Here is a 26,485-nt window from a genome sequence, read left to right as displayed (position 1 = left end):
AACGATTTCTTCCACCATTATGGGGTCCTACTACTTGTAAATTCATTCTATTTAGGTCTAGCTATCGATTAAAGCTTCTACATGTATATTGAAACAGATCCTCCTAAGGTCCTCTTACGAACTACACTGTTTCCTCAACACAGCTTGTTCTGACAAAAATAAAATATATATACAAAATCCCAAAGAATTGCAATCCACATAACAAATAAGCACCAAACTTAATGCTTAAAACAGTATTAACGCATATTCCAAATTGGCAAGCTATTATGATCTAAAAATATCACATCAACATAATTACACATACGTATCACAATAACCAAATGTAAAGAAAACATCTGCCACGTGCCTAGCAACTAATTATAAGGAAGACTATTATCTTACACATAATGATAGATGTACACTAACTGAAAAATTTAGACTTCCATACATTATCATGTTTTGTAGTGTAAAGCTGAACGTTAAGAATAAATGGACAATATAAATGGTTGCATATATTTATGATATTTACAATCTTAATGATCAGATAAGTTAGCTCCAAAACTTAAATTCCGCATTATTATGCTCTTCTAAAATATAAAGCAACAGTGGAGAAGTTTTTCAGGTTTGAGTGATTCTACTTTTAATTTTAGAAATCACTAGGTATGTATGTATCTGTTCAAGGGGGAGTAATGAAACAGTAACAGTGGTCGATACAGACTACCACGGGTTACCTCACACAACTGCTCGGTCGACCAGCAGACCAGCCGATATGTTGCTCGCCCCTGATATAAAGTATAGATTCACGGATTCAACATACGTATTTAAATATATTCTAGCTGTTGGCCCTTTGTGCAGATCTAGTGGCTAGCGCGGATACCTTTGTACTCGTGGCCCAGAGCACGATCATTCACTTTTAATCAATCATCAGTCTCGTTTAGCCATAATCGTGGAACGTTAAATCAAAATTTCGGAATCGAATCCGGGACCATGTGCACCAAAGGCGCGCGCGTTAGCCGACAGGGAAGAATATATGAAATGAAACGAAATCTAAGTTTTACGTCTCACGGTTATGCCGGTTAGGCTAAAGGAGACGGTGATGATGAGTGATGAATGAAATGGTGGAATAAGAAAGTGGGAGGAAACGGGAGAACCCCGAGAAAACCCACGTACACGGTGTTTGTCCACCACAAAGTTCACTTGGCGGGGACTGGGATCGAACCCGGGACCCTAAGCACCAGAGGTGAACGCTCTACCACTGAGCCACCGCGGCCCATATAGGCTAAAGGAGACGGTGATGGTGAGAGATGAGTGAAATGGTGGAATGAAGAAAGTGGGAGGAAACGGGAGAACCCCGAGAAAACCCACGAGCACGGTGTTTGTCCACCACAAAGTTTACTTGGCGGAGGCTGGGATCGAACCCGGGACCCCAAGTACCAGAGGTGAATGCTCTACCACTGAGCCACCGCGCCCCCATAAGGAAGAATATACACGTGCTTATCAATTGATTGATTGATTGATTGATTTTGAGTTTTACGTCCCGTTCAGCAGCGAGGCTATATGAGACGTGGACCTACTGATTAACGTGGAATCCGAACCACATGAGCTCCCGCCGGGAATCGAACCCGGGTCTCCCACGCCAAGGGCGCGTGCTTATCAAGTTAATGGAAATACATGTAGTTGGAAGAACGTCTGATGTCTGGGCTGGCAGCGGTTAGATGGAAACTGTATCGCTGGGCTGTTGGTGGTAGTGTGTTAGGGCAAACCCCGTGCTACACTAGGATCAGTAAAAACGGCAATATGTAGTGAAGTGATCAGAAGATTAGTGTGAAACAGACGACCTCTCTGGTTTCCGAAGAGGGCAAATTGTTGGTAATCGGTTGTGCGGTGAGAGCGTGATCAAGTGGCAAGTGTGTTGGGTGTGTCGCTACGGACAGTTTCCTCGGCCTACGAAACTCACGGTAAAATCACATCGGTAAAGAGGAACAGTGTTTAGAAGGAAATCTTCAGTGACAGATCCCACCGAGCATTAAAGCAGACTGTTACTCAAAACCGTCGTATCACTGCAGTATAACTGATAGAGGAACTCAACCAGCACCTCCCACAGCATTGTCGACTATCACAGTCCACTGTGACTTACACAGTACACTTCTCCCTGCAAGCTTTCATTTGACCTTCCAGGGTATGCGGGCGGCGATGTTGAACACGTCACTTCAACCGTCCAAATGTTCAAAAATCCATTGGGCTGACATCTGGGCCTTTCACAGGAATGCCTTCAAATGTAATGACACGAATTCCTAATTCCTCTGCCATTTTCTGATAAAAAACGTAGTAATGTTCTGGTGGTATGACTCGAAGCCTTGTCCGTATGGATCATCACCTGTTTCGCGTCCATTTCATACAATTATGGGATCTCTTTCCGATAGATACGTGTCAGTATTGATTCTTGGAGTATCTTGCATTCACCTTCAAGTTATTGTTCACCTTGAATATCATCAATTTACCCTCATATTCGAATCCCGTAACAACCATAAAGCCATGAGGAAAACATTTCCTGCATTGACGAACAAAGTTGCTGCGCAACTTGCCGTCAATGTCATGGCTTGTGATCGCCCGAATGTGACCACTAGCAGTGAGATAGACATATGATTCATCCATTGTGACAACTTTCTTCCATTTGGAAACCGCCAGGCACTTTTCATACAATTCCCTGCAGCTCGTTTTACGTTTGGCAATGTGACGCGGTAGCAGGTGGTGTACACGGGTCTTCTGCACACATTTCAACCGCAGGTGCTTGCGAATTATTTTGTTCACAGTTGATGTGTGAGGTGAAATCTATGACCCATATCGATAACGCTCTCTCACAGAAGTGAGTGATGCATTGCACGCAGAATTGTGCATTCCACTTTCTACCATTCACGACCTCTAGGGATAGACAACATCCCTGTGGATCTCCCTTCCAATTTCATTTTCCTTTCTTCCTCTATACTAACAATTATTTGTTAGTTCATATATAAAATTTCTTATGAGTATTTGATCCTTCCATTCCAACCTATATTCCTTTAGAACTCTCATCAACAATCCCTGCTTACCAGGTCAAAAGGCTTACTGCTGAAGACTAAATGAAGTTCTCTGCTGTTACAGTCCAAAAACGGTTTTGGCCGAGCAGATTTAGTTATTTGATATTTATATATTTGAGTTAAAACATCTGATCTCTGGTCAGATAGTTTCCATCATCCTTATTTCTCGCAATAAATACAGTTAAAATTATAATTAGTTTTATCTGGAATAAAATCTTCTTATTAAAAAAATATCAACATTAATGCCTAATATAAAATTACATTTTCAATGATCATTTTATTAGACATTAACTTGTTTGTCTTGCTGCAGACTTCAAAATTTTGTGTTGATAATAGTAACGTTTTCGCGTCTTTTAAAATTATTTTCTCTTTTCTACAGATTCTAAAGTTTTTCTGCTTTTTAACGCTTTTTAAAAATCAGGTGTTTTAATTAAAAAGTTTCCTTTCCTATATTTGTTAGGTTTTTTTTTTTTTTAATAGGTACTTTGTATTATTATTTTTACTTTTTCACCAGCCCTGTAGTATAGGTATTATCGTATATACCTTAAGGGGAAACTGTCAGCAGACAATTCGCCACGAATGCCTACACTATAGAGTACAGGCCAAGTATTCATAATCTATGGAGCATCGTAGTCAAACAACTGGTTCGCAAGTTGCTGTTCTTGTTGAATATGGCTGTATGAGCCTAACTCAAGCTGACGAATAGCTAGGTGTTTCCCATGCATTATTTGGTAGTTTTTTTTTTTTTCCACTAACAAATAACTTTCTCAAAATCATTTGTGCAATTATTTGCAATTTGGCAGGTGATATATTTTGCAGTGATGATATTTTAACAATCAAGAAAAATAACCATCTGGTAATGCTGTTTAGAAGAGAGATTGAAATCCACACCATCAACGAAACAAATAAATGAAGAAAGAAACAATAAGAAAACAAACTGGAAAATATGTTTTAAAAAATGTAAAGCAAATGCATAAGAAGTTCAGAAAATAATGAAACTAATAAACGCAAAGTTGTGAGGAAGAGATTCACTTTGTTATCACTAGAACGAAGAAGTTACTGAATTATAAATATTTTTTTTACTGACGCATTTATTAGTACACTGAGAGAATGCTTTATTTAGGATTTTTTTCCTAATGCAACAAAAAAATGTTAAGCAATAATGAAAGACTAGCTGGAATACATATTCTTAGCACAAGAAGAAAATATTTTAGCTAGATATTTGAAAGACTGAACCCCTTTTCTTCCCTTAGGATGCGTATTTGAATTGAAATGAAATTACAAAAAACTTAGTCCAAATACTATTTTCCAAAATTCATCTGGAACAGCTTAATCATTTTCCCAGGATGAGAGAAACAACGTCGATATCATTGAGAAAAATATAGAAGAAAAGAACAAAATAACGAGCTTACAGATTTATTTATTTTCATCTCATTTTTAGATCAGAAGAGAGATTATGAATGTTGTTAACAAATGAATAGTGGAAAGGCTACATAATACTCATGTTCTGACTGAGATTTATAATCACAGTCAAACATTTAGGACTGTTCGACCATGCCAAACAGTTATTATCTGTTAACACACAGCCAAGATTTATATTAGATCTGTATAGATTTGTATATTGCGGAAGCAGCTGGATAATCATACCCTACATTTGTTTAAGGTTGGTTTAAAGGGGCAAGTTTTGCCAATAGATGTCACTACAGTCTTCATATTTCTCTCATACATTTTTTACCTTTCACGAAAATTTACAGTTTCTCTTACAAATTTTAACGTACAGACTTTAAATTTTTGGAGAAGAAACTTCATAACCTATCGAATGCAACAATCCGTTCAGATTTCTTATTTAGAATTTTCTTCATTGTTGAAACAGATATATTGTTAAAGGTTTGGATATCTCTTTCAACAAACAAGCCATTTCAACAATGAAGAAAATTCTAAATAAAAAATCGGCACGGATTGTTGCCTTCGATAGGTTATGAAATTCCTTCGCTAAAAATTTGAAATCTCTAGGTTGAAATTTGTAAGAGAAATCATGAATTTTCGTGAAAGGTAAAAAATACATGAGATACGAAGACTGTAGTGACATCTATCAGCAAAACTTGTCCCTTTAAACTAACCTTAATGAGTCACTATTAAGGATAAACAAATGTAAAAATAATATTTTTAATTATAAAGTTTTTACGAAGGTCGAAGACAAATTCCTGCTCTCACGAATTGAAAAAATAATGACACATCATCTATTGACATAAACCAGGTCTTATCATCTTATATATATTAGGTTCAGATATAAAAAAAAACTGTAGAAGTGTATAATCATCTGAAACTTACATATATAAAATAATTTCAGTACGATAACTGAGAACTTTGCCATTTAATCATAGTCTTGTTTCAGTTTGCTTCTTCGTGTCCACCCAAGTAACTGCACGGTAAGTAACGGTATACAATTTACGTCGTTCCTATGAATTGCGGAAAATATACCATCAACTTTTATGAAAGCCTATTGAGTACTCGTACGTAGAAAGTGTAGTGAAAGCAAACTAGTAATTCAGGAAACTGACATTGATCGTGAATAGCAAACTTGCAACAAAACAAAAAGCTTTAACACAAAGGAAAAAAAAATATTACTGAACAAATTATATATTTGTGGCGCAGAGAATTTTTGTCTGCCATTTTCTTAAATTTATTACGTTACATCTGAGAATACTTTACAAGAAAGTTACAGTAACCACAAATAAAGACATAAACTTTAATTTTGCGATTGTTGCAATATACCCAACTGGAAAACAGACACACACATATTGAAAACATATTAAAATTTATTGAAAAGGTATTATAATTTTCTATTTGCATTGAATGAATACGAGGAGGTATCAAAAAAGTTCGTGCAATCATCCCCCCCCCCTCGAACATGCATTTTATAGTTAGGTCCTTGTACGTAAACCATGCAAATTCTTAACTTTTTTCTTCTTTTTTTTTTCTTCAGGTAAATCACGGAAGGTGCGATGATTGAAAGGTTAAAGCATGGAGAGTTATTGAGTTTCTCCATATTCAGGGAAAATCAGGAAAGCAGATCCAGAGATGAAAAAAGTCTTTGGGAATGAAAGCCCATCCCATGAGATGATATTCAAGTAGAAAAGGCAATTCCAAACTGACCACATGATCACGCGGACGCCTCTAGATCTGGAAGACTAGTAGGAGAAAGTTGAGAAGATCATAATGGAAGACAGGAGGATAAACACTGAAAGTGTCATGTGTACAATAAGTATGAGTTATGGGTCTGCTTGGAATATTATTCACGACCAGCTGCACCTTCAGAAAGTGTCAGCACAGTGTGTGCCAAGACTGCTCACACATTTCCAGAAGAGAAATAGCAACGACGCTGCAAGAGAAATGTTGCATCGCTGTGACGCCGATGAAGAGGACTAGTGACGACAAATGAACGTTGCGTTTATCTTTATGATCCAGAAAAAAGGAAACGAACAAACAATTGAAACACCTCTCCTCCACCACTCATAAAAATGCAAGAGTACACAAATCTACCGCCAAGGTGATGCTTTCCGTTTTCTGGGACTGTGAAGGGGGTCATGACAGATTCCCTACCACAAGGGCAAACTATTACTAGTACCAATTATTTCAATCTCCTGAGTAAGTTACAAGAAGAACTGAAGAAGAAACATCGTGGAATGGTTACAAAAGAGATGCTCCTGTGGCAGACAATGCACCACCTCATTCCACTCATGCATCCATGATGAGGGCAGTGGAATTAGGATATGAAATATTGCCCTACCCCCATACTCACCGGACCTAGCACCAAGTGACTTATTTCTTTTCCCAGAAATGAAGCGTCCATTTAAAGGATGCCATTTTGACAATAGAGATGATGTCATTTCTGAGGTTGAATTGTGGTTTCAAAGCCAAATGGGCTTACGGGAAGCAAGGAACCGCTGGTAAAAATGTGTCGCTTGGCACAGTGATTATGTAGAGAAGGACTATTACCGTACGTGTCAGAGTTCTCCAGAGTTCTAGGTGATTGCACGAACTTTTTGATATCTCCTCGTATAATACGAGGAACTCTATTGTTAATGATATTTGAGATTAATGAAGCAAGATCTGCTCATATCGACATTTATAGATTTGAATATGATAAAAAATTATAATCTGACCAAAGCAAATCACCTTTAATAAATAAGTGTTAAAGTTTAATAAATAACAGTGTTAAAGTTTAGGCAATGATAGGATGTGTGATGAAGGCAATGATACATTGCCGAAACTGTAACACTATTATTTATTAAAAGTGATTTCCTTTGGTCAAATTTTACTTTTCTTTACGGCAACTAGTTCCAATGCTAGAATGAACGTCATTCACGATAAAAATATACCAGATATTCCAGGTAATAGGAAGAAACAATCTTCATTTGTAAAGACTGCTATATTATTTCGCGAGATCTTTACAAGTCAATCTGCTTCTTTCAAAGACATTTATCTCTCCCAAAACACATTTCTGCCCAATTTGTCAAAGCAAATCATTCAATTCATTCCACGTCAAAGCAAGTATAATAGTACTGCTCACCTGACAAATCACACATTCTTCACGCAGTTACACACCCCTAAAACCTGACAGCAAATCCTGCACATTGGATGTTTGCCTCTCTTAATTCCACCTACAGAAAGGATGTTTAAATTTTACAGTCATTTGTTGCTTTTTTTCTTGGATGTAGCATGCACTAGAAAAACAAATACTTTACCTTGCTCTCATATGACTGCTACAGGATTCGACTTATCGCCTACTCAATCACTTATCTATTCTGTTCGAAAAATAAAAGTCGATTATTTAATGATCAAGTATGGACGAAGGAATATACTTCGTGTTGATCACAAAGTGTTTTCGAGCAAATTTCTTTCGCACAAATGGCAAAGCCCTGTCTCAGTTCACTAATACTTATCGTGTCTTCCTTTTTTATCGGAAGATTTGCATTGAACAAATATTGTCCACTGTTTACTATTGTTTAAATTAATTTATAAAGTGAATAAGTATCAAGTAGCACAGTTTGATAGTATATACGACATCAGTTGTATTAACATACATTCGAAAGCAGTTCTTTCTAGAAACAATCATGCTAGCTGCCTTGAATTGATCTCCGACCAATAGTTTTGCTTCCCTTAGTAACTTTTAAATACATATATTCTTCTTTCTAAAATTTAGTGATACAATAATATATTTCCATGTTATAGGCTACTGGAAGCTTGAAATGTCACGCCTCCACCGCAATTTAGAGTTGTATTTTGTCTTATTTATACAGGACAAATCTTGTACTTGTATCTCCACATTCACATCTTGTCCTATAGAAGGTGTTTCACACTAATAACTGTGTTGCATATACATGACAATACATTATCATACGTATAAAATAAATGGAACTTCTGTAATACTCGACGAAATGGAAACATAAGTCTAAGTTTATTATTCCTATTAAAGTGGAACTGGTAATACCAAGCAAATAAACGTGATATGTAACGTATAAATTAGAAACAATGAACTGAAATATAAACTATTAAATTAAAAAAAAAAAAAATCAAAAATAAACTAAAATTAAATGGTGTATGGACGCTTTCATTTAGGAGCACAATAACGATCTATATATCAAAAATCGACGGGTTGATTTCACGATTTCTAATAAAAGTAAAATTTGATTTGATTTATATCTCCATAAGCAGATGTAACATTTATTTTCTCTAAAACAACTGGTTCCAATTTTAGAGGTCTTCAAACGTCCAATCAGTCTTTGACCCTCTCCACACAAGGAGTTTGTATAAGAAGTTGGATTTCTTTGGTCGCTCTGAAATTTTAAATTGTTGCCAATTGTAGTATGAGATTTTTACAATATTTCTTATGAGAACATAATGTAAATTATTCGAATAAAGACTTTTTTAAAAAAAGAAAAAATCATCTTCATCTTTTATAGTGTATTTCCCTTTTGTAAAGTTTCTAATTTCCAGCCTAAACGTTCATTTTATTTTCGTATTATCTTTTACGTGATAGTTTTTGTTTTATAACTATGACCTAATTCTTATTTTATTTTACTGTTCTGAATGATTACGTATAGACTTTTTCTGCTGCTAACTGTGGCTTTAATGGCTCATTAAAAAACGAATACTATAAAACAACAGGATAATAAATATATTAGTTTGACAAGCATGAAAATGGCGAAGGTTTTGAATAGTTCATTAAATATTTACGATTTTATTCAAGTTCACGGAGCAGATAATTGTGTTCACGACACTACAAAACTTAAGCTTAAGATTACATAGAATGAATGAATGAATGAATGAATGAATGAATGAAAAAAAAAAAAAAAAAAAATGGTTGTGCAAAGGTTACCGGGGTCTAAGACTAGTAAATGAATGAGCTTCAAGAGCTAGACGTCAACTGAGGCTAAAGTTGTACAAAATTTCAACATAAATGGCCACTTGACACACAACTAATATTTAAACTGTAAAGAATATAATTTTCTATTAAATAAATATGTTCTCATCATAAATATGTAGTTCGAAAAAAAAATGCGATCATGTTTTTTAAGATTTAACTGTTTTTATCATCATCTTGAGTTTCTTTGGGGTAAAAACGTTCAAATATGACTTATACACGTGTGGCAAACTAAACATGATTGCCACAATTTACACCAATTTTCCGTTCGTTTGTCGAACCTTTTTGATTTACCCTATGGTTGAATTCCGTACTTCTCTGGTAACTGTTCGCTGAAGGTGATAGTCCTTCTCAGCATCGAGGCTATATGAGGCGTGGACCTACCCGAACCAATGTAATGCGTTCAATGCTTTCCCACTGGAATCGTGCTTCTCTGGTGTTGAGCGTTTCAGTACATGGAGGTATCAACGTTTTGGCTTTAGTAATAATAATAATAATAATAATAATAATAATAATAATAATAATAATAATAATAATAATAATAATAATAATAATAATAATAATAATAATAATAATAGTAGTAAATAAAAAACATCTTGTTGCGCCAAACTAAATATTTTTCAAGTTTCTAGGGATGAGAACCAAACTGTGTTAAGAAACGATAAAAACAGTCTAGATGTTTTTGTTTGATAGCAATAAAATTCATCGGCTCTCTTCGTTCCGTGATTACTGTGTTCCAAGCTGAATATATATATATAAAACTTCCAGGTCGAAGACATTGCAAATGCAAATTGATCAAGTTCCTTTCGCATTCTGATGCTGAATTTGAATCGTGAGCCCATTCCAATCCTGTGTCTCTATGTTTCAAAAGTTAACTTCAAGCCATAAAAAACACAACGTAAATACCTTTTCATATTAACCTTTGTTACCAGTCTTCGTATCCTTGCTTCGTATCTCAAGCACAGCCTTCATACATATTATAAAAACAGCTAATAAAATTAAAACTTCTTTATTACTCAATTATCACTTTTATATGCTCCTAATTTTGTTTCTATCTCTCGCAATATACTGTAAATACACCATTCTAAAATTTAAATAAACAAACAAAAATTCAATTCTCAATTAACACTCTAGTATATTGCACAATATTCGCAAAAAATAATATAAAAATCTTCCGGCACCCAACACCTAATTTTGTCCCAAATATTGTTCAAAAATCGGTAAAGACGGCTTTAGGTGATGGTATTGATTGTTTCTTTCTTGAGCCACCCATTCGACACCCGCACTAACTTAGGTATGACCTTTACCAGGAAGAAAGTCATCTTGTACGAAGAATGAATGCTAAAACAGTTTTTGCATGATTGAATCTGAATTTGGAACTTCCATGTCGCGTACATCTTTTGCTCCTGCGCCGAAATGAATACTTTGATATTAAATCATTTGAATTTTGCCACCCTCACCTTCTCGTCACAGCATGGAGCAATTACTATTACTATTATTGCTATTTACCACAGTACATAAAAATTACTTCGAGGTTATTACTCTTACCAATACGGGAAAACGATAAATTAATTTCTGAACATTTAACACTTGGGCCAACATGGGATTTTCTCATCTCACTTTGAATAAATTGCGTATTCTTGAGGAGGAAAGGGATTTAAAATTTTCGCAAGTATAAACGTATCCTTGCCGCGTACAATCGGAAGCAAAGGCTTCAATATGAAATGCGAGGCCGTGGGCCAAGCAAACGTCGGTGTCTGGGGACGAAGTCCCCAGCTAGCTCAAGATTATTATATGTAATTCTCAATAAGTGTGCGCAAACTTTCCAATTTGACAAAAATGTCTGAAATAGGCCAGACCCGTATTACCTGATGGTAAATTTGTGCACTCTTTATTGCACATTTCCCATTGTTCACCGCACCAAAATAAATACATACAAAGAAATATTTCCAGCCTAACCTCGTACACGAATGGTCCAAATTCCTACATCCTGGTAGCTATACTCTCGGAACTGTATTATTGCTTTGTGCTTTACAGTATCTTTTCAAATATAAAACTGCATAAGTCATTTCAAACATAAACCATACATTCGTTTTTTAATTATATCAAAATACAATCTTTTATGAGATCTCTCTGATTCATTCAGCATATTGAGAATTTTACGATGACCGTAGAAAAATTCTTAAATCTCGTAAAAAATAAACAGAAACTTACAATGTGATACTGCTTGAATGCTCTAATTAAATTCCATGAACATGTTATCTCACTGACTTAAATTAACATTTTAATCTAACGTAATAACGCTGCAAAGCATGAACTAGATCCTGATTTCCTATCTGCTGGTCACTACATCTACTATTGAGCATCCCATGACCCAACTACATTTTTATTTATTAATTTTAATTATTCCCTTATTGCTTGTAATTGTATCGCTGGTAGCTCAATGGTAGAGCAACTGCATGGTAAATGCGAAATCGTGGTTCAGGATTCAGTCAGTTCAACAGCCATATTTTGTGTTATTTCATCGTTATTAACAATGCGAGTGGGTTCTCTCTTCAGCCACTTCATTCTGTTGCAATTTGCCGAACTTTTAGTTGTCAGTACAGCACAGCAAATTCGGAGTGTTGAGAATATTCCTTTTAATCGCTGAGTACTTTACATACAAGGGTGTTTTACATAAAATACCTGCTTAGCATGGAAGTGTCAGCTGTTCATTCATTTGTAAACGCAGATAGTAATTTTGCGCTGTCATTAAGTATTTTCGAAGAAAAAAAAAAAAAGTTTGCTGATGGACGTTATAGAATACATATCAAATGAATAAACAATTAGGGCCTACCTATTTTTGTTTTTGGTGACGATTTTCTTCATTATTCGTACATAATATTGGCCTGCTGTGAGACATTACTCAACACCAACACTGATTGTGGACCTTGATTTTTTACATAATTATTATTGACAGTTGTTGCCCTGTATGTTAAAAATATTGTTTTACAACCAGAGTTGACACTGAGGAAGGTCTCAACACAGACTGATATTATGCACGAATAATCGAGAAAAGGAACAAGGTTACTGTGTATCCTAATTTCACTTTGAACTCCAGAATCGAAAGATTGTTTTATCTATCAATATATTATTTTCAAATTTTTTGTGTAAGTAACTTTTAATATACAAGATTTTCATGATAGTAAACGTCCTGACTGATACGGTTTGAACACTAAAATTGGAACTAATTGAGCTAGAGGAGAAGAAATCATATTCCACTTACTCTCATAAAGATAATATTTCTACCCACTTTCACCACAATGCATTATTAGAAATGTCACGGTTTTGTTACGTGGTTTAACCCATAGAAAATACGCGGTAGAAACAACACCAGAACTAACAAAAATTGATTGCTAAATTCAACTTACGAGCTGTTTCCTTCAATTTTCTTCACCATGCTTTTTGTTTTTGCTATCGAGCTATCTATTTTTACTAAAAAGTCTGATACACTTTTTTCTGAAATGTCACTATTATTTACACCATGTTCATCACTTTCCTTCATAATTGGTGAATGTAAGTTTTCCACGGATCCTTCACTAGACAGAGACTTGTAAGGTTCTGGAGACAATGGACTATTATCACTACTTGCAATAACAACTTCACCTTGAACGGAGCCCGCTGGCACTGGTATCAATAGATGTTCTCGAAGAAATAAGCTATCGTTTGTCCATAGACGGTTTACTCGTCGAATTTGTTCCATCTACAACAATAATAGGAGAAAAACATTAATAGCACTTGGGTTACACATCTTTCAAACTCTACACGATTATAATTTTCCTCATATATTAGCTTAACCACTGGCATTCAGTAACTGAAAGACAAAGTGGTATCTCATACTCTACATCATCATATAAACATAAAAGTTTCAGATATCAAAATTTTGAAAACTACTTTACGAATGATGCTGGGTCATTTTTACTCTGCAGCATATGTTTACGACTTCGAATTGTTGGAAATTTCTCCACTAGCAAGAAACGGAGAAGGAATCTACTACAGGGTGTCTACTGAGTTTCATTTTTAAAATTCCAGTATATTTCTAGTATATTCAGTGTAACTCTTAGCAAAATTCCTGTACCTAATACATTTTTTTTTTAAAGATTCTTTAGGAATAATTACACTCTTGATGATTTCAGGTTTGTAATTGTTTTACCATCAACAGAATAATTTATTTTTAATAAATTTAGTTAATTTTTTTTAAATAAAAAGATTTTTTAAACATTTTCAAAAGGGCACCTCAACTCCCCTCACAGCCCTCCACTCCACCCATTGTTTTAACTGTCTAATTACAATTGCTTTAAATGTCTAACTGCTTTAAATTTATACAACTCTTGCTTTGGAAAAATGTACAGTCTCAATGGATACAAAATTGTTTTTAAGACTATATTAAAACAATTACAAAAAAGTATTGTTGACAAATTATGTTTCATGATTTTTCCAGTATGCGGATCAAAATTCCAGTATATTTCCAGTATTTCCAATATCGAAATTAAATTCCAGTATAATTCAAGTATTTCCAGTATCAGTAGACACCCTGTATTGCGATGTTTTATTTTTTTTAGACCGTTGGACGAAAAAGCACGAAATCTGTTGAATGTGCCTTTTCGATACACACACGACGAATACACCACTTACAATGGCATAAAAAAATAACGTAAAAAAATTCAGAAGCATACATTTTCTAATTTCTCTACAGCAAATTTTATCTTACCATACACACAATTTCATTTTTCTGGAAGCTGTAACTACTTATCTCTTTACACATTTCACGAATCCCTCTCCCTCCCCCCCAAAAAATATTAATATAGAATATAATAAAAATACGTTAATTTTGCCTTAAATATCTGTTCTATGGGTTCCAGAAGATTTTATTAGCCTGCGTCATTGGCGTGGCGTCCTATAACCCAGTTTTCTTGGAGGAGAAAGTGTAGTGAGGAACGGCCTGTATTGTAAGAGGCAGGGGGCAAAATTTCAAAATCAGACGCACTCGCCAATTCAAAAATGATGGTCGCCAATCTCTCTCACGTACAAATTATAAAAGGTCCATCTCTTCCCCTCTCCACGGCCTTTGGTTTTACAAAGAAAGAGATTCACATTTCGTTTTTCTTTCACTCAGTGACAATTATTTTCCTGCAAAACAGAAACTGCGCAACCCTGTGAGTTTAGGCAGAAACCATTTCCACTGAACATTGGTCGCCAGCTCTAAATTTCTAGTCGCCACTGGCGACCGGAAATTTTGCACCCTGCATTATGGTCTATGAATTCGCCAACTGCACTGGATTCAACTTTTTTTCTTCATTCCAGGGTTGCTTAAGGATACCAAAACACAAAAGCTCAAACTCGTAAGGCTTCATCTGATACAATTCAAGGCGCACGCAGGAATTCTCTTTGTCGTTTCGATTTCTGAAAATGCCGATTGGAAACTTTATCCATTTAATACCTCACGTATCTGATTTATAACTGGCTAGTTTCTTCCAGAGTTTAAACGAATAGATCTCACTAGTATAAAACACCTAACTTTAGAGTGACTAATAACTCCTACAATTTAATGAATAAAACAAACTTTCTACTCACGCCCTAACAAAATCCCGAAAACGATCGTTTAAGAATCTATTATTATTAAGAACTTGTTCAGTTACCTTTTATTTAATGGGTCTGAGTTTTAACCTACTATTAAATACATTAAACGGTTTCGGTCATCTCTTGTTACCTTTCTCACTAGATCTGAGTAGCTCATGCAACTCTCTTCATTTCTCAGAATGGCATCTTTAATTTATTGTCTGCACAGTTAAAAAACGAGGAGGTCAAAAATATAATAATGTAAATTCCTTGCACCTGAACAACGCTTCTATTCAAAATTTCGTTTGAGTTCCGTTAGTTTTATGATTTTGAGTCTTTTTGAAGTACTCTCGATAGCAATATTGATTTGAATGGAATTATATAGATATAGACGTCTATCGCCATCTCACTGAACTATTCCATGTTCAACTCCAATAAACAAAATATTTGTATCCTTTCGCTTGTCACAAATACGATTGGCTAGTGATGTATCACTCCCACTCCTCACGGGGAGGAGCAAATTATACAAGTGCATTTTAACAATACTGTCTCGTGTTGTCCAGATACTTACAGCAGCAGCAGTAAAGAAGGAAAAAAAAAAAACATCGAAAGATTAAAAAAAAAAAAAAAATTGAATTTCCCTGGTAAGCAACTGTTGCTTAGTGAGTAAAGGTTTCCCTTGTTGGTGTTTCACCACAACACTCGCGGAACCAGGATTCATGCCAGCCGTCTTTCACGCTTGAAAGCAGAACACGCGTCCACAGTTGAATTGGCGCCATAATTACTGCGCATGCTTTGTGTTTATTTCTATTGTTTCATTAACCATACTCGATTGCAGTTTTATTAGATAATTCGTATTATATTTTTGTTATTTATAATAATGTAGCAGTTTTATATGGAGCTTCATAGTAAAAGTAATAATCAAATCATATGAACTATTGTGCAGAGGAGTACAAGTGTCGGCAGGCCAACAGCAAATCAGAGATTTACTTTCACGTGGCTTTGTTTATCGCAGTTTAGAGCTTAGGCCGAACAGGATTTAGTACTTCGCGCGCGCGTACCGTTGGTGAATGGGGTCCAGGGTGCGATTTCTGGCGTAAGAACCTTGAAATTCATCGCATTACAGTGGTTAGAATTTTACCTTAAAATATAAGTCTACATCTCATATAGTTTTGGTGTTGAAAGGGACGCTTAACTTACAACGTCCATTAACGCTAATTTTAAGCTGTTGAGATTGACTAATGAACAAATGCCAATTTTCAGACAACACTATTATTTATTTACCTTAATTTCTCTGTGTTACTTGAAATGTAGCTGGTCAACAATTTAAAGTACCCTGTAAGAGGGAAAATTACTTCCTGTTAGAACCATATAGCCTTACCCTTAATGTTCCCAATAAACCCTACTATATCGATCAATAAATTTCCTATCAGAAACTATAGGTTTGAGCATGAAAGGGACGCATTCTTTAATGCACAGTAATTACTGAACGTGATGGTGCATCAATGTTTAGACGAAAAGAAAGGAAAAACCGCAGAAAGAAGAGTTACTCAAGTGCAAAGAATTTACATTAGCAAATTTTTAAGATTCTCGTTTTTTAATTGTATTATCAGTGTAAGTGGACCACAAGGAAAATTGAATGTTATTGTGAGAAATGAAAAAAAGCTGCATGAGAGTTCCCATACCTACTGAAGATGGTAATAGAACTTACAAAAAGAGTATATATATATTGTGGACCATTTATCTTGATACGTCCTTGTAACTCTTAAACTAATAATAAAAAAAACACTCAAATTTTGTAACTAACTCTATGGCCTATGGAACCCGGAGGTTCAATGCTGCGCTCACAAAAGCTCCCTACTGATTTCTATGCTTAGTCAACTGGATCCAGTTTCTACTTTGTATCCTAGGTCTTGTAGATCCATTGTCCTTCCATATGCGTCTACGTCTTCCTAATTGTCGTTTTCCGATTAGACCTCCAGTCAAAATTTGGAAAGCGTTTCAACTTTCTTCCATTATGGGTACATGACCTGACTACCTGAGCCTCCTAGACTTGATGACTCTAATAATATTTGGTAAAAGTTCCTCGTTATAAAGTTTCTGCCATTCCCATTCCCATTCCCGTTTCTCTTGGGTCCAATATTCGTCTCAGGATCTTGCTCTCAAATAATTTCAGTCTACGTTCTTCCCTCAGAGTAAACGACCATGTTTCACAACCATATAGAGCAACAGGCACCATTTAATATATTTTACAAAACATTTTGAACTGAATAATACGAATTTTTTGCTTTCAGTCGACATTTAATATCTGTGTAGATATAGTTTTGATTTGTTAATATTGACCTAGATATTTGAAAATATCCACTTTGCCGAAAGTATTATTGAATATTTTGAATTCATAATTTAGAGTATTACGATCCCAGAGAATTTCTATGTATTTAGTTTTTTCTGCATTTACTTCTAAACCCATGTCCCTGCAGGCGTTTAATAAGACTTCTGCATTTCTTTCTATTGTTCTATCATCCCCTATTATATTTACATCATCAGCACACGCCATAACCTAGTGTAATTCAGCTCCAGACCCTGGTTGTTGTCTTTGATTTTCCTTATAGCATACTCCAGAACAAAAAATAACATGTGCTTTATTATTCAATGGCGACAACGCATCTCCTTGTTTCAGGCGATTCGCGACGTGAAAGCTCGTGGACAAGATTTTTTCTACTCGGGGATTCATTTACTTGGGGACTTACTTTGGGATTTAACTAGCTTTTTCGGTATTCCATATTCTGTAAGAATGTTGTACAATGTTGCCCTCCTAACCGAGTCGTAGACCTTTCTAAAATTAATAAATAATTGATGTACCGGGATATTGTCTTTCAATTTCTTTTCCAGTGTTTGTCGAATATTAAATATCTGGTCGATAGCTGATCAATTTCACCTTAAATCCGAACTTATAATCTCCAATAATTTCATCTCTGTATGGGGTCACTCTAACTAACAGAATGTTTGAGATGGTTTTATAGGATGGTAACAGAAGAGAAATGCTCGATAATTATTACAATCAGTTTTGTTGTTTTTCCTGCGAATTGGAACACTGGCTGATTCTTTCCACTCTTGTGGCAATTCCTCCTTGATCCAGATAAGGGGAAGGAACTTGTGCCAAAATTTTTCCCTTCCATTTAAAATTAACTCAGCCAGAATTTCGTCTACACGAGGAGATTTGTGTATCTTTAATTTCTACTTCTGTTGGGTTAGTATCTGGAATATACGGTTCTGCATGTTAGGCAAATCGTCAAAGAATTTTTTCATCTACTCAAGATACTATCTGTATCAGTGAGAATTGTTCCGTCGGCGAGGTTGATACCCTTTCTTTAATTCGTTGATGTCTTTATACATGTCCCAATGTTTTTGTTTCTACTATTACCTTCAAGTTCATTAATTTTAGCTTTCAAAAAAATTGCGTTTCTTTGTTCTACGGTTTTGGAAGTTTCCCCCTGATGTCAACTACATTTTTTGTAATTAATTCGTATGCGGATTTTGTAGCCAACGCAATTTTCCTGTTTTCTCTTCTCTGCTAGTTGAGTGCATTCCTTGTCGAATCGCGGTTTGTTCCTACGTATTATCGCGTGCCCCAATGTTTCTTTTGCTGATCTAATTTCAACCCAAGTATCCTCAACACTAGTGTACTACGGACCTTCTAAAATCGAGAATCTATTCGACACTTCAATCTGGTAGTCGTCTCTCACCTGGCTCTCCTCTAATTCCTTTAAATTAAATCTCCCCGTTTTCAAATACTGAATATTTCCTTTATTCAACGATAATCTCTTTCTTACTATCGCTGCTACCAGGTAGAGATCAGTGTCAAAGTCAGCTCCTCTAAATGGTCGAACATCAGTTATGCTAGACTGTCTTCTTGTATCTAGTAAAACGTGCTCAATTTGATTATGTGTTTTTCCATCTGGTAAGATATATTCATGGACGTCGTGATGTGGGAATTTTGTACTCTTCACGATAAGGCTTTTGAATGTTGCAAAGTTCACGAATCTAATACCGTTGTTATTACTTTCCTTGTGTAAACTTTCATTCTCTACAATCAGTTTGAAAATATCCTCTCATCCTACCTTCGTATTGGAATCTCGTAATAGAATTTTTATATGATAATGCGGCAGTTGGTCAAATACTCGTACTACTTCATCGTAAAAACTGTTTTTTATATTGCTATTTTTATCTTATGTTGGGGATTATACATTTCGGGCAATAATATCACATCACCGGCCGTTAAGAGTAATAAAGGAAAGTATATCATTACCAAATTCAACCCGTTTAATTGTTGATATTATTTGTGAACGAAAAACCCTGTTCCTAGTTGGTGGTTTATTTCCTTCCTCGTAAAAGAACGTAAAATATCCGAACTTAACTGCTCCCTTTCCTTCCTATCTAACTTCCTGAACTCCTACTAGGTCCATCCTATATTATTCTAACTCATTCGTTAGAGATTATAACGCACCTGTCCTATAAATACTTTTTATATTTCATGTTCCAAATCTCCAGCCCATTTTATTTTGCTGAGGTCGTGCCAAATTATCAATTCTGGTCCGAGGATTCTGTGAATGCTTCTGAACAAGTCTTTTTTACAGGATGATGATGTTAGCCTAACGTCAAACTCCCAAGCTAAAGCACCATTCCTCGTTGTCTGTTCGCGACTGGTTATTCAATATATTATGAGCAAATTTTTGTATTGAGACCTTCTCCTCCAGCCGCAACCTAAGGACGCGCCATGTCGTCGTGACAGGAACCCGCATTACACGGAAATTTTGTACCATGCAAATATCGACACGGTGACATTGTTTGTCATACTCTGCACTACTACCAGGTTAACAGTGTTACTAGTCCAATATAAAGTTTTTCTTTTTTTCTTTTCTTTTTCTTTTTTTTTCAAATAGCAATACGTCAGATTATTACATACTTCAAAGCTACATGGAAAATGAAAACGTACACTTTCCTGTAAACTTTTCCGTCATCTTTACATCTGTTGAAAAACATGTATGCAATTGGATGAGGCACTTACCTAAGAAGTTTCTTGAAATAAAGGCTTTTAAAAAGAGTCAAACCTTCAATCCCATGTAACTTCGTTCGCATTAATTTGAAATCTATATCATAATTCGACACTAAAATACTTTGGATCTACATTGCCCCCCGTCTGCCTCACTTGCGTCATTACTTCTGTAAAAGTTATCAAAATTTGGATGTTTGTGACTGAAAAAAACTGAGTTTTACGTCCCACGATATGTCGGCTAAGCTAAAGGAGACGATGAGAAACGAAAAAAAGGATGGAACAAATAAAGTGGGAGGAAACTGGAGAACCCCGAGAAAATCCACTCACATGGTTTGTCCACCACAAAGCTTATTTGGCGCGAGCTGGTATCGAACCAACGACCCCATGCACCAGAGCTGAACTCTCCACCACTGAGCCACTGCGGCTCCTTGATATATGGATTCGAAATGTGTAACAACCTCACGTGGTGCCATTAAAACAATACAACTTTATGATGGGATACAACACTGTTAGCCTTGTGGTATCACAGAGTATGTCGAAATGTCTCCCTGCCGACTTTTGTATGATACAAAATTTGAGTTTTTTTGTCAATTATTTTAAAATTTACAAAGGCGTATCAAGATAAATGGTCCACCTTATATATATGTAAATCACTTGTTTATACAAATTATTATAAATATGCGTGAATTTATATTCTTAACAGGGTTGGCAAAAACCATGGTTTTTATTAAAAAAACAAAAAAAACTGTTTTTTTGGTTTAAACCAGGTTTTTATGGTTTAAATGATTTGCTCTCATATTCATATCATATATGGACAGAAATAAGTTTGTTTCGCCTTGATGTTATTATGCAACAACCGGGTTATGCTGGAAGGGGTCACATAAGCTTAAAGCGGAATAAAAACCACTTCTCGAGTTACATCCGAGAGAAATTGTCCTCCATTTGAACTCAGAACCAGGACTAATTGGCCACAAATGCGATACGTCTGCCGACTCACTCACGAAGGAATCCTGATAAAAAAATACGTTGTACTGATCTTTACATGCTTCTTAATATACCTGTCAAGAGTCATTTCAGAAGGACAAAAAGATAAACAGTTGCACAAGTGAAACCATTACACAGAATTACATATGAACAATTTCAAAGTACTACGGAGTACTGAAGAACTAATTTAGTTCAAGTTAGTTAACAACGACTTTTATTGGTCCAAATTAAAGAAATACACCGACTTAATCTGCATATCAATAAGAAAAGGGAATAAAGATACGAATTATTTGAGTCCACTTTGACTCACTCATTTATACATAAATAGATACCAAAGATACTTATTTCACTAAATGCCTCTCGTGGGGTCTGTATGACCCCCCCACACACACACAAAGTACGGAATTTTCGATGTATTTTATCAATAGTAAACATTGAAACGAAACAATATTTAGAATTTTTCTTCGATTGCAACTACATAACAATAATAACTACAAAAAAAATCACAAAATAAATATTTATAAACTTGTAAAAAAAAGTTGCTTTTGTAGTATAATCTTTTTGAGTAATGAATGGGGAATTTAGGTCTGAATATAATACGAATAATATACGGGAGTGAAACGTGATAACCCACAAATGTGTGTTCATCAAGATTTTACAAACACTTACACTTTTACGAACATTTTTTTGTTTTTTGGTTTAAACCAGTTGGTTTTTTTGAAAAAACCAGCTGGTTTAAACCTTGGTTTAAACCAGCCAACCCTGATTCTTAAGCAAGAAATCATCTACGTAAATCATATTAAAACCATCTAACATTACCTCCATTACAGTACGGTATATTACAAAGGAAAAATCAAATTTTATATACACTACTGAGATAATCTTACAATTTCAAGGTAACCTTTCGTCATGTAGACTTTCGGAACTAGTGCCCGTTACTTCTATTCACACAGATTAAAAATATGGGGAATAACATCGCTTATCATCACGTTTCTTGATATAAACATGTAAACGTACTCTACAAATTTTCTTGGCACCTGGCCACTAACTGCGTACAAATTTACAATGTGGGTGCTGCATATGTCATTAAAAAATATTCCAGTATACATTGTTTGCTTTTACTAGGTATGTTTGCACGATGGAATTTCTTCCGTGAACCAACAAGGGTGTCGCGACTGGAAAAAACTTTAGTTAATTTGACACCGGTAATTTCTCAGAGAAATAATAGGACGTAGAATTGTTGTGACATTCGTAGTCAAATTAAGTAGAGACAAACTAAACGATCGAAAAAGCTAATTTTATCTTAACTAAGCCTGGAAAACAATTCAGTTATTGTCAGAATCCGCAAAATCCAAGTTTCGGATATCAGATGCAAGAACAAACACCAGAAGAAGATAATGCCAGATTTAGCAAACGCTAAAAGTAGAGACAAAATGGACCGCTAATGGGTTTGTTAAAATGAAATAAAATTAAGTTATACATCCACGGTTATACCCTTTAGGCTAAAATATGGATTACTAATATAAGTGAATGATCATAAAATTAAATTTTTTGTGCACCCTCACCGGGAATCGAACCCAAGACCACGTGCACTAAGGACACACGCGCTAACTAGTAGCGGCAAGGGTTTTAACGAGTTCGTATGTTATTATTTACAAATACTAGGTTGTGCTGAAATCAGAATTTTTGAACAGAAAATAACACAAAAAAGGTTACAATACGATAATGTTTTATATATTCTTTTCTAGAAATACAAATCACAGGACAAAGTAACCTTTATTTTAAAATAATAAATGCGTAAGTTTCGCCACCTAAGTGAACATATTGTTTTTATCAGACAGTTTCTGATGAAGCCAATGTGTTCAGTTGGCCAAGTTAGTTATGATAGCAAAGCTAGTATGAACCAGTTAGTTATGTTCATTTCTTATTTTGTTTCTTTGTTATGCGCTAAACATACGGTCTGGAGGAGTTTCTATAACGTTTAAAACACACTTTTAGTTTTCTCTCTTGGTGTTTGGCACACAGCATCTTTTGATAAATCACAGCTGAAACTGTTGCTTAATCGTGTTGAATCACATGAATGCACTTCCAAATGGTTGAATGGGACATCTCTACCAGATGAACTTCTGCTGGTTGTACAATTCGCCAATACTGCTTGTCCAAAGAGTGTTGTTCAGGGTGGCTTAGTAAATATACGACGTGTCTGGGAAATGTACAAGGACTATAGGGCAAAAGCGAATATTACCTGATCTGACCCATAAGCTCTAACACGACCATATGTGCCAGACACATAAATTAAAGTAGTTTAAAAGATTTGACTCTTCATCCGGAGCCTCATCCCTACGTATTTGCACTTTTCGTTGCACATCTGTTGTGAGAAGAATGTTAATCCATTCAATTTCCCGAAAATTCTCCTCGTTATTATACAGTTCGTTAAGTCCAAGTTCTTGGATCTTCGAAGTTGACTGAATCATGAAAAAATCAATCTGTACATATGTTGAAATTCTAAAAATTGTTTTACAGCCTACACTGCCGTTATCTCAAAATACATAACCACAGTTGCAGGCGCCGGATATCCACTAATCAGAAGGAGGAGAAAAACATTTGCACAGCCAATTAAAAAATTAAATTTAAATGAACATGTATATCATTTCCTGTACTGTTATAAATAATATTCTATATTGTTTTCTTCTGGATTATGTTCTAAATAAGCCAGTCATTTCCTGCTGCCCGCTGGAGAAAACGACAGTAAGCGGAGGCAGGAGAGTATCACTAAGGTTTAAATCGCTGAACGCGCACGGGCGCAAGCTATTCTCTATCACAGTATGGTACAAATCTACGCATATGGGCTGATAGACTTCAGAATTCACTACAAATATTACGTGCTTATTTCCGTGGTAACTGCACGATAATAAAGTCCAATTCCTAATGTTATTTTTCTTTTGATATATGGCTTACATGTTTTGTACCTACATAAGTAAGACCCTTGGACCATCGCTCTCCCTTTGTCAATTAACAATACGGTACTGGATAAGTGCCGCAGATGGCGGCCCGAAATAGAAAATTTAAGAGAAATGAAAAGAATCAGACGAAATTTAAGCATGACAGTAAAAAAAAGTTAATAAAGGTAATCAATGTCGGGTGATTAAATAGGATAGAAAATGAAGTTAAATTCTAAACTATATGAGTTCGTGTATTGATGCAATATTAGGTGAACAGACAATAGAGCATGTGGTATATTATTACCATCTTCACCATGGCGATGATTCAATACCTCCATGACGTCTGTAGCTCGTCGTGCCATGATGGCTGCAAATGTTGGTCCAATGTTAATAGTTGAGGCGATACGATACAAGAAACCGTCTCTAGGCTGCCACCAGAATAGTATTCTGGAAAAGTTAATTAACTGAACTATGGATAATGCGCTCCAAGTTCTTAACACAGACGTTGTTGCTCCGAGCTGAATAACACATGAATACGGAAAATTTACAGAATTTTTGACAAATTGACACACATAACGCGAAGAATATAATGTGATTACAGAATGAAAGAGAACAATTCAAAGATTAAATACACAATACTAATATAGATTGATATTTCTGGTTAAATCTGAAAGAAAGCTTATTATGCACAAAGATAAGTATTTTACGTTGATGCTCACCGTAACTCCAGTACACAGATGATGTTCCAGGTCTTCACGTATACACACAGGTAAGTATTCCTTTCTTCACAGGTAAGTATTACTTCCATTATGTTATGTTAGGGCATCCTATATACAGGTAAGTATGCATTTCCCTCCTTTATTGGTACGTAAGACTTTCCATTAGGTTGGGTTGGATGTTAGGTTAGATAGGTTAAAATGCCATATTATTAGCTAGAATTGATTTACTTTTATGAATCTTTGGACAAGCAGATTGTGAGACACCTCCCTTTAATTAATAACTTTAGCTATAATTAGTTTATATCCATTTATTATATTTCCATCTTTGTTTATTATTTTACTTTATTCATTACTTTCAATAATTGCTTTTTATATCATTCTTACGTCGTACAATTTAGTTATCTCATTTTAGTTGCCTGTTTCGCATAATTACATTTAATTATATTTAATTCCACTTTCTTTCTAAGATTAAGATAGAGACGTGTCCACAAACTGCGGACCGCAGCAAAAGAACATTGATATCAAAGCTTGATGTAGCCTACGTTTAAACTAGACTGATACCAGAGTTAGACTTAAAACCAACCTTGTTCATTTCTACTGGAATTTTGATGAATTTCGCATGTTTTAGATTATTACCAAGACATCGCATCAAGTCCTATGAAGATAGACAGACAAGGTACTACTTACAACTTCATGGTAATGTAACCTTCATACGGTACCGTAATAAATCAACACCTTAAAACAGATAATTACCTGATATCTCTCAGTGTAGTCTAATGGCCGGCTGATTTCTAATTAGGTTATGCCTTGTTTTCTGAAATACGTATAATACACCATTATGTGTTAACTAACTTTAAACTGAAATTCGCATTTGTAGCGATGTAAACTAATTTTTGATCTTCTGTTTATTCCGATCTTTATTATTATTATTATTATTAACTATGTCTCTTGCTTCTTCCCGCATTCGAATCAATTGGGGTGAAAACTGTAGGACAATTTTCTCAACGTTTGTGTACACTGATGAAAAATCATAAATTATAACAATGGAAAATAGATGGATGATAAACAAAACAATCAAACAGAAAAGAAAACGACAGACAATCAATTGAACACAAATGGAAAACATTAAAAACCAATTACATACAATTTGTAAATTGTTCATACACTTGTTATGTCATGCATATAAGCGATGCATAACAAGCTTAATACGACAAACCCACTGACTCATTACCTAACTTAGGACGTGTATGTTACAATAATGGACGGAAAGACAGAAATGTAGACTGGAAACTAATAAGAGGAAAGCTGCATGTGAACCAAATGTGATGAAATGGGACAAAATTTCAGGTGCTATTCTATTTTATGGGAGCATGAATTTATAACATCTACGGAAGAAATATGCTACTTGATTTCACAACAGGATTGTACAAAGTAAAGAAAAAGCATTGGAATCTTTCTTTTTACCTGTATGATAAGGTAGAAATACGAAATGGAATGTATATTAAAAGAAAATCACGTAGTATTCCATAAGAAAAACAACGAAGTCAAGTGCTAGGTAAAGGAGTGTATAAAGTGTTCATAGAAGTATCGCAAAGCTGTGCCACAAATTTCATGTATTTTATGCCATATAAAAGTTGTCCTAATATCCTTGTTTCTGCGTATACCCACCGTCGCTGACGAGCCTGCCCCCTACTGGCGCAAAC

The 26,485-nt window shown here is 35.2% G+C and overlaps 1 protein-coding gene across 1 annotated transcript in view; it reads right to left on the bottom strand.

Annotated features, from left to right (window-relative positions):
* LOC145668306 (lysM and putative peptidoglycan-binding domain-containing protein 1-like) overlaps positions 1–26,485 on the bottom strand; it is a 53,456-nt gene that overhangs the window by 25,684 nt on the left and 1,287 nt on the right. Inside the window, exon 2 of the mRNA XM_081736032.1 lies at positions 12,894–13,225. Coding sequence (XP_081592158.1) covers positions 12,894–13,225 — 332 coding nt within the window. The remainder of the gene's footprint in view (positions 1–12,893; positions 13,226–26,485) is intronic.

Source organism: Thermobia domestica, chromosome 13, assembly GCF_964235325.1.
Source record: "Thermobia domestica chromosome 13, izTheDome1.hap1.1, whole genome shotgun sequence".
NCBI lineage: Eukaryota > Metazoa > Arthropoda > Insecta > Zygentoma > Lepismatidae > Thermobia > Thermobia domestica.
This window is presented reverse-complemented; position numbering and strand designations above follow the sequence as displayed.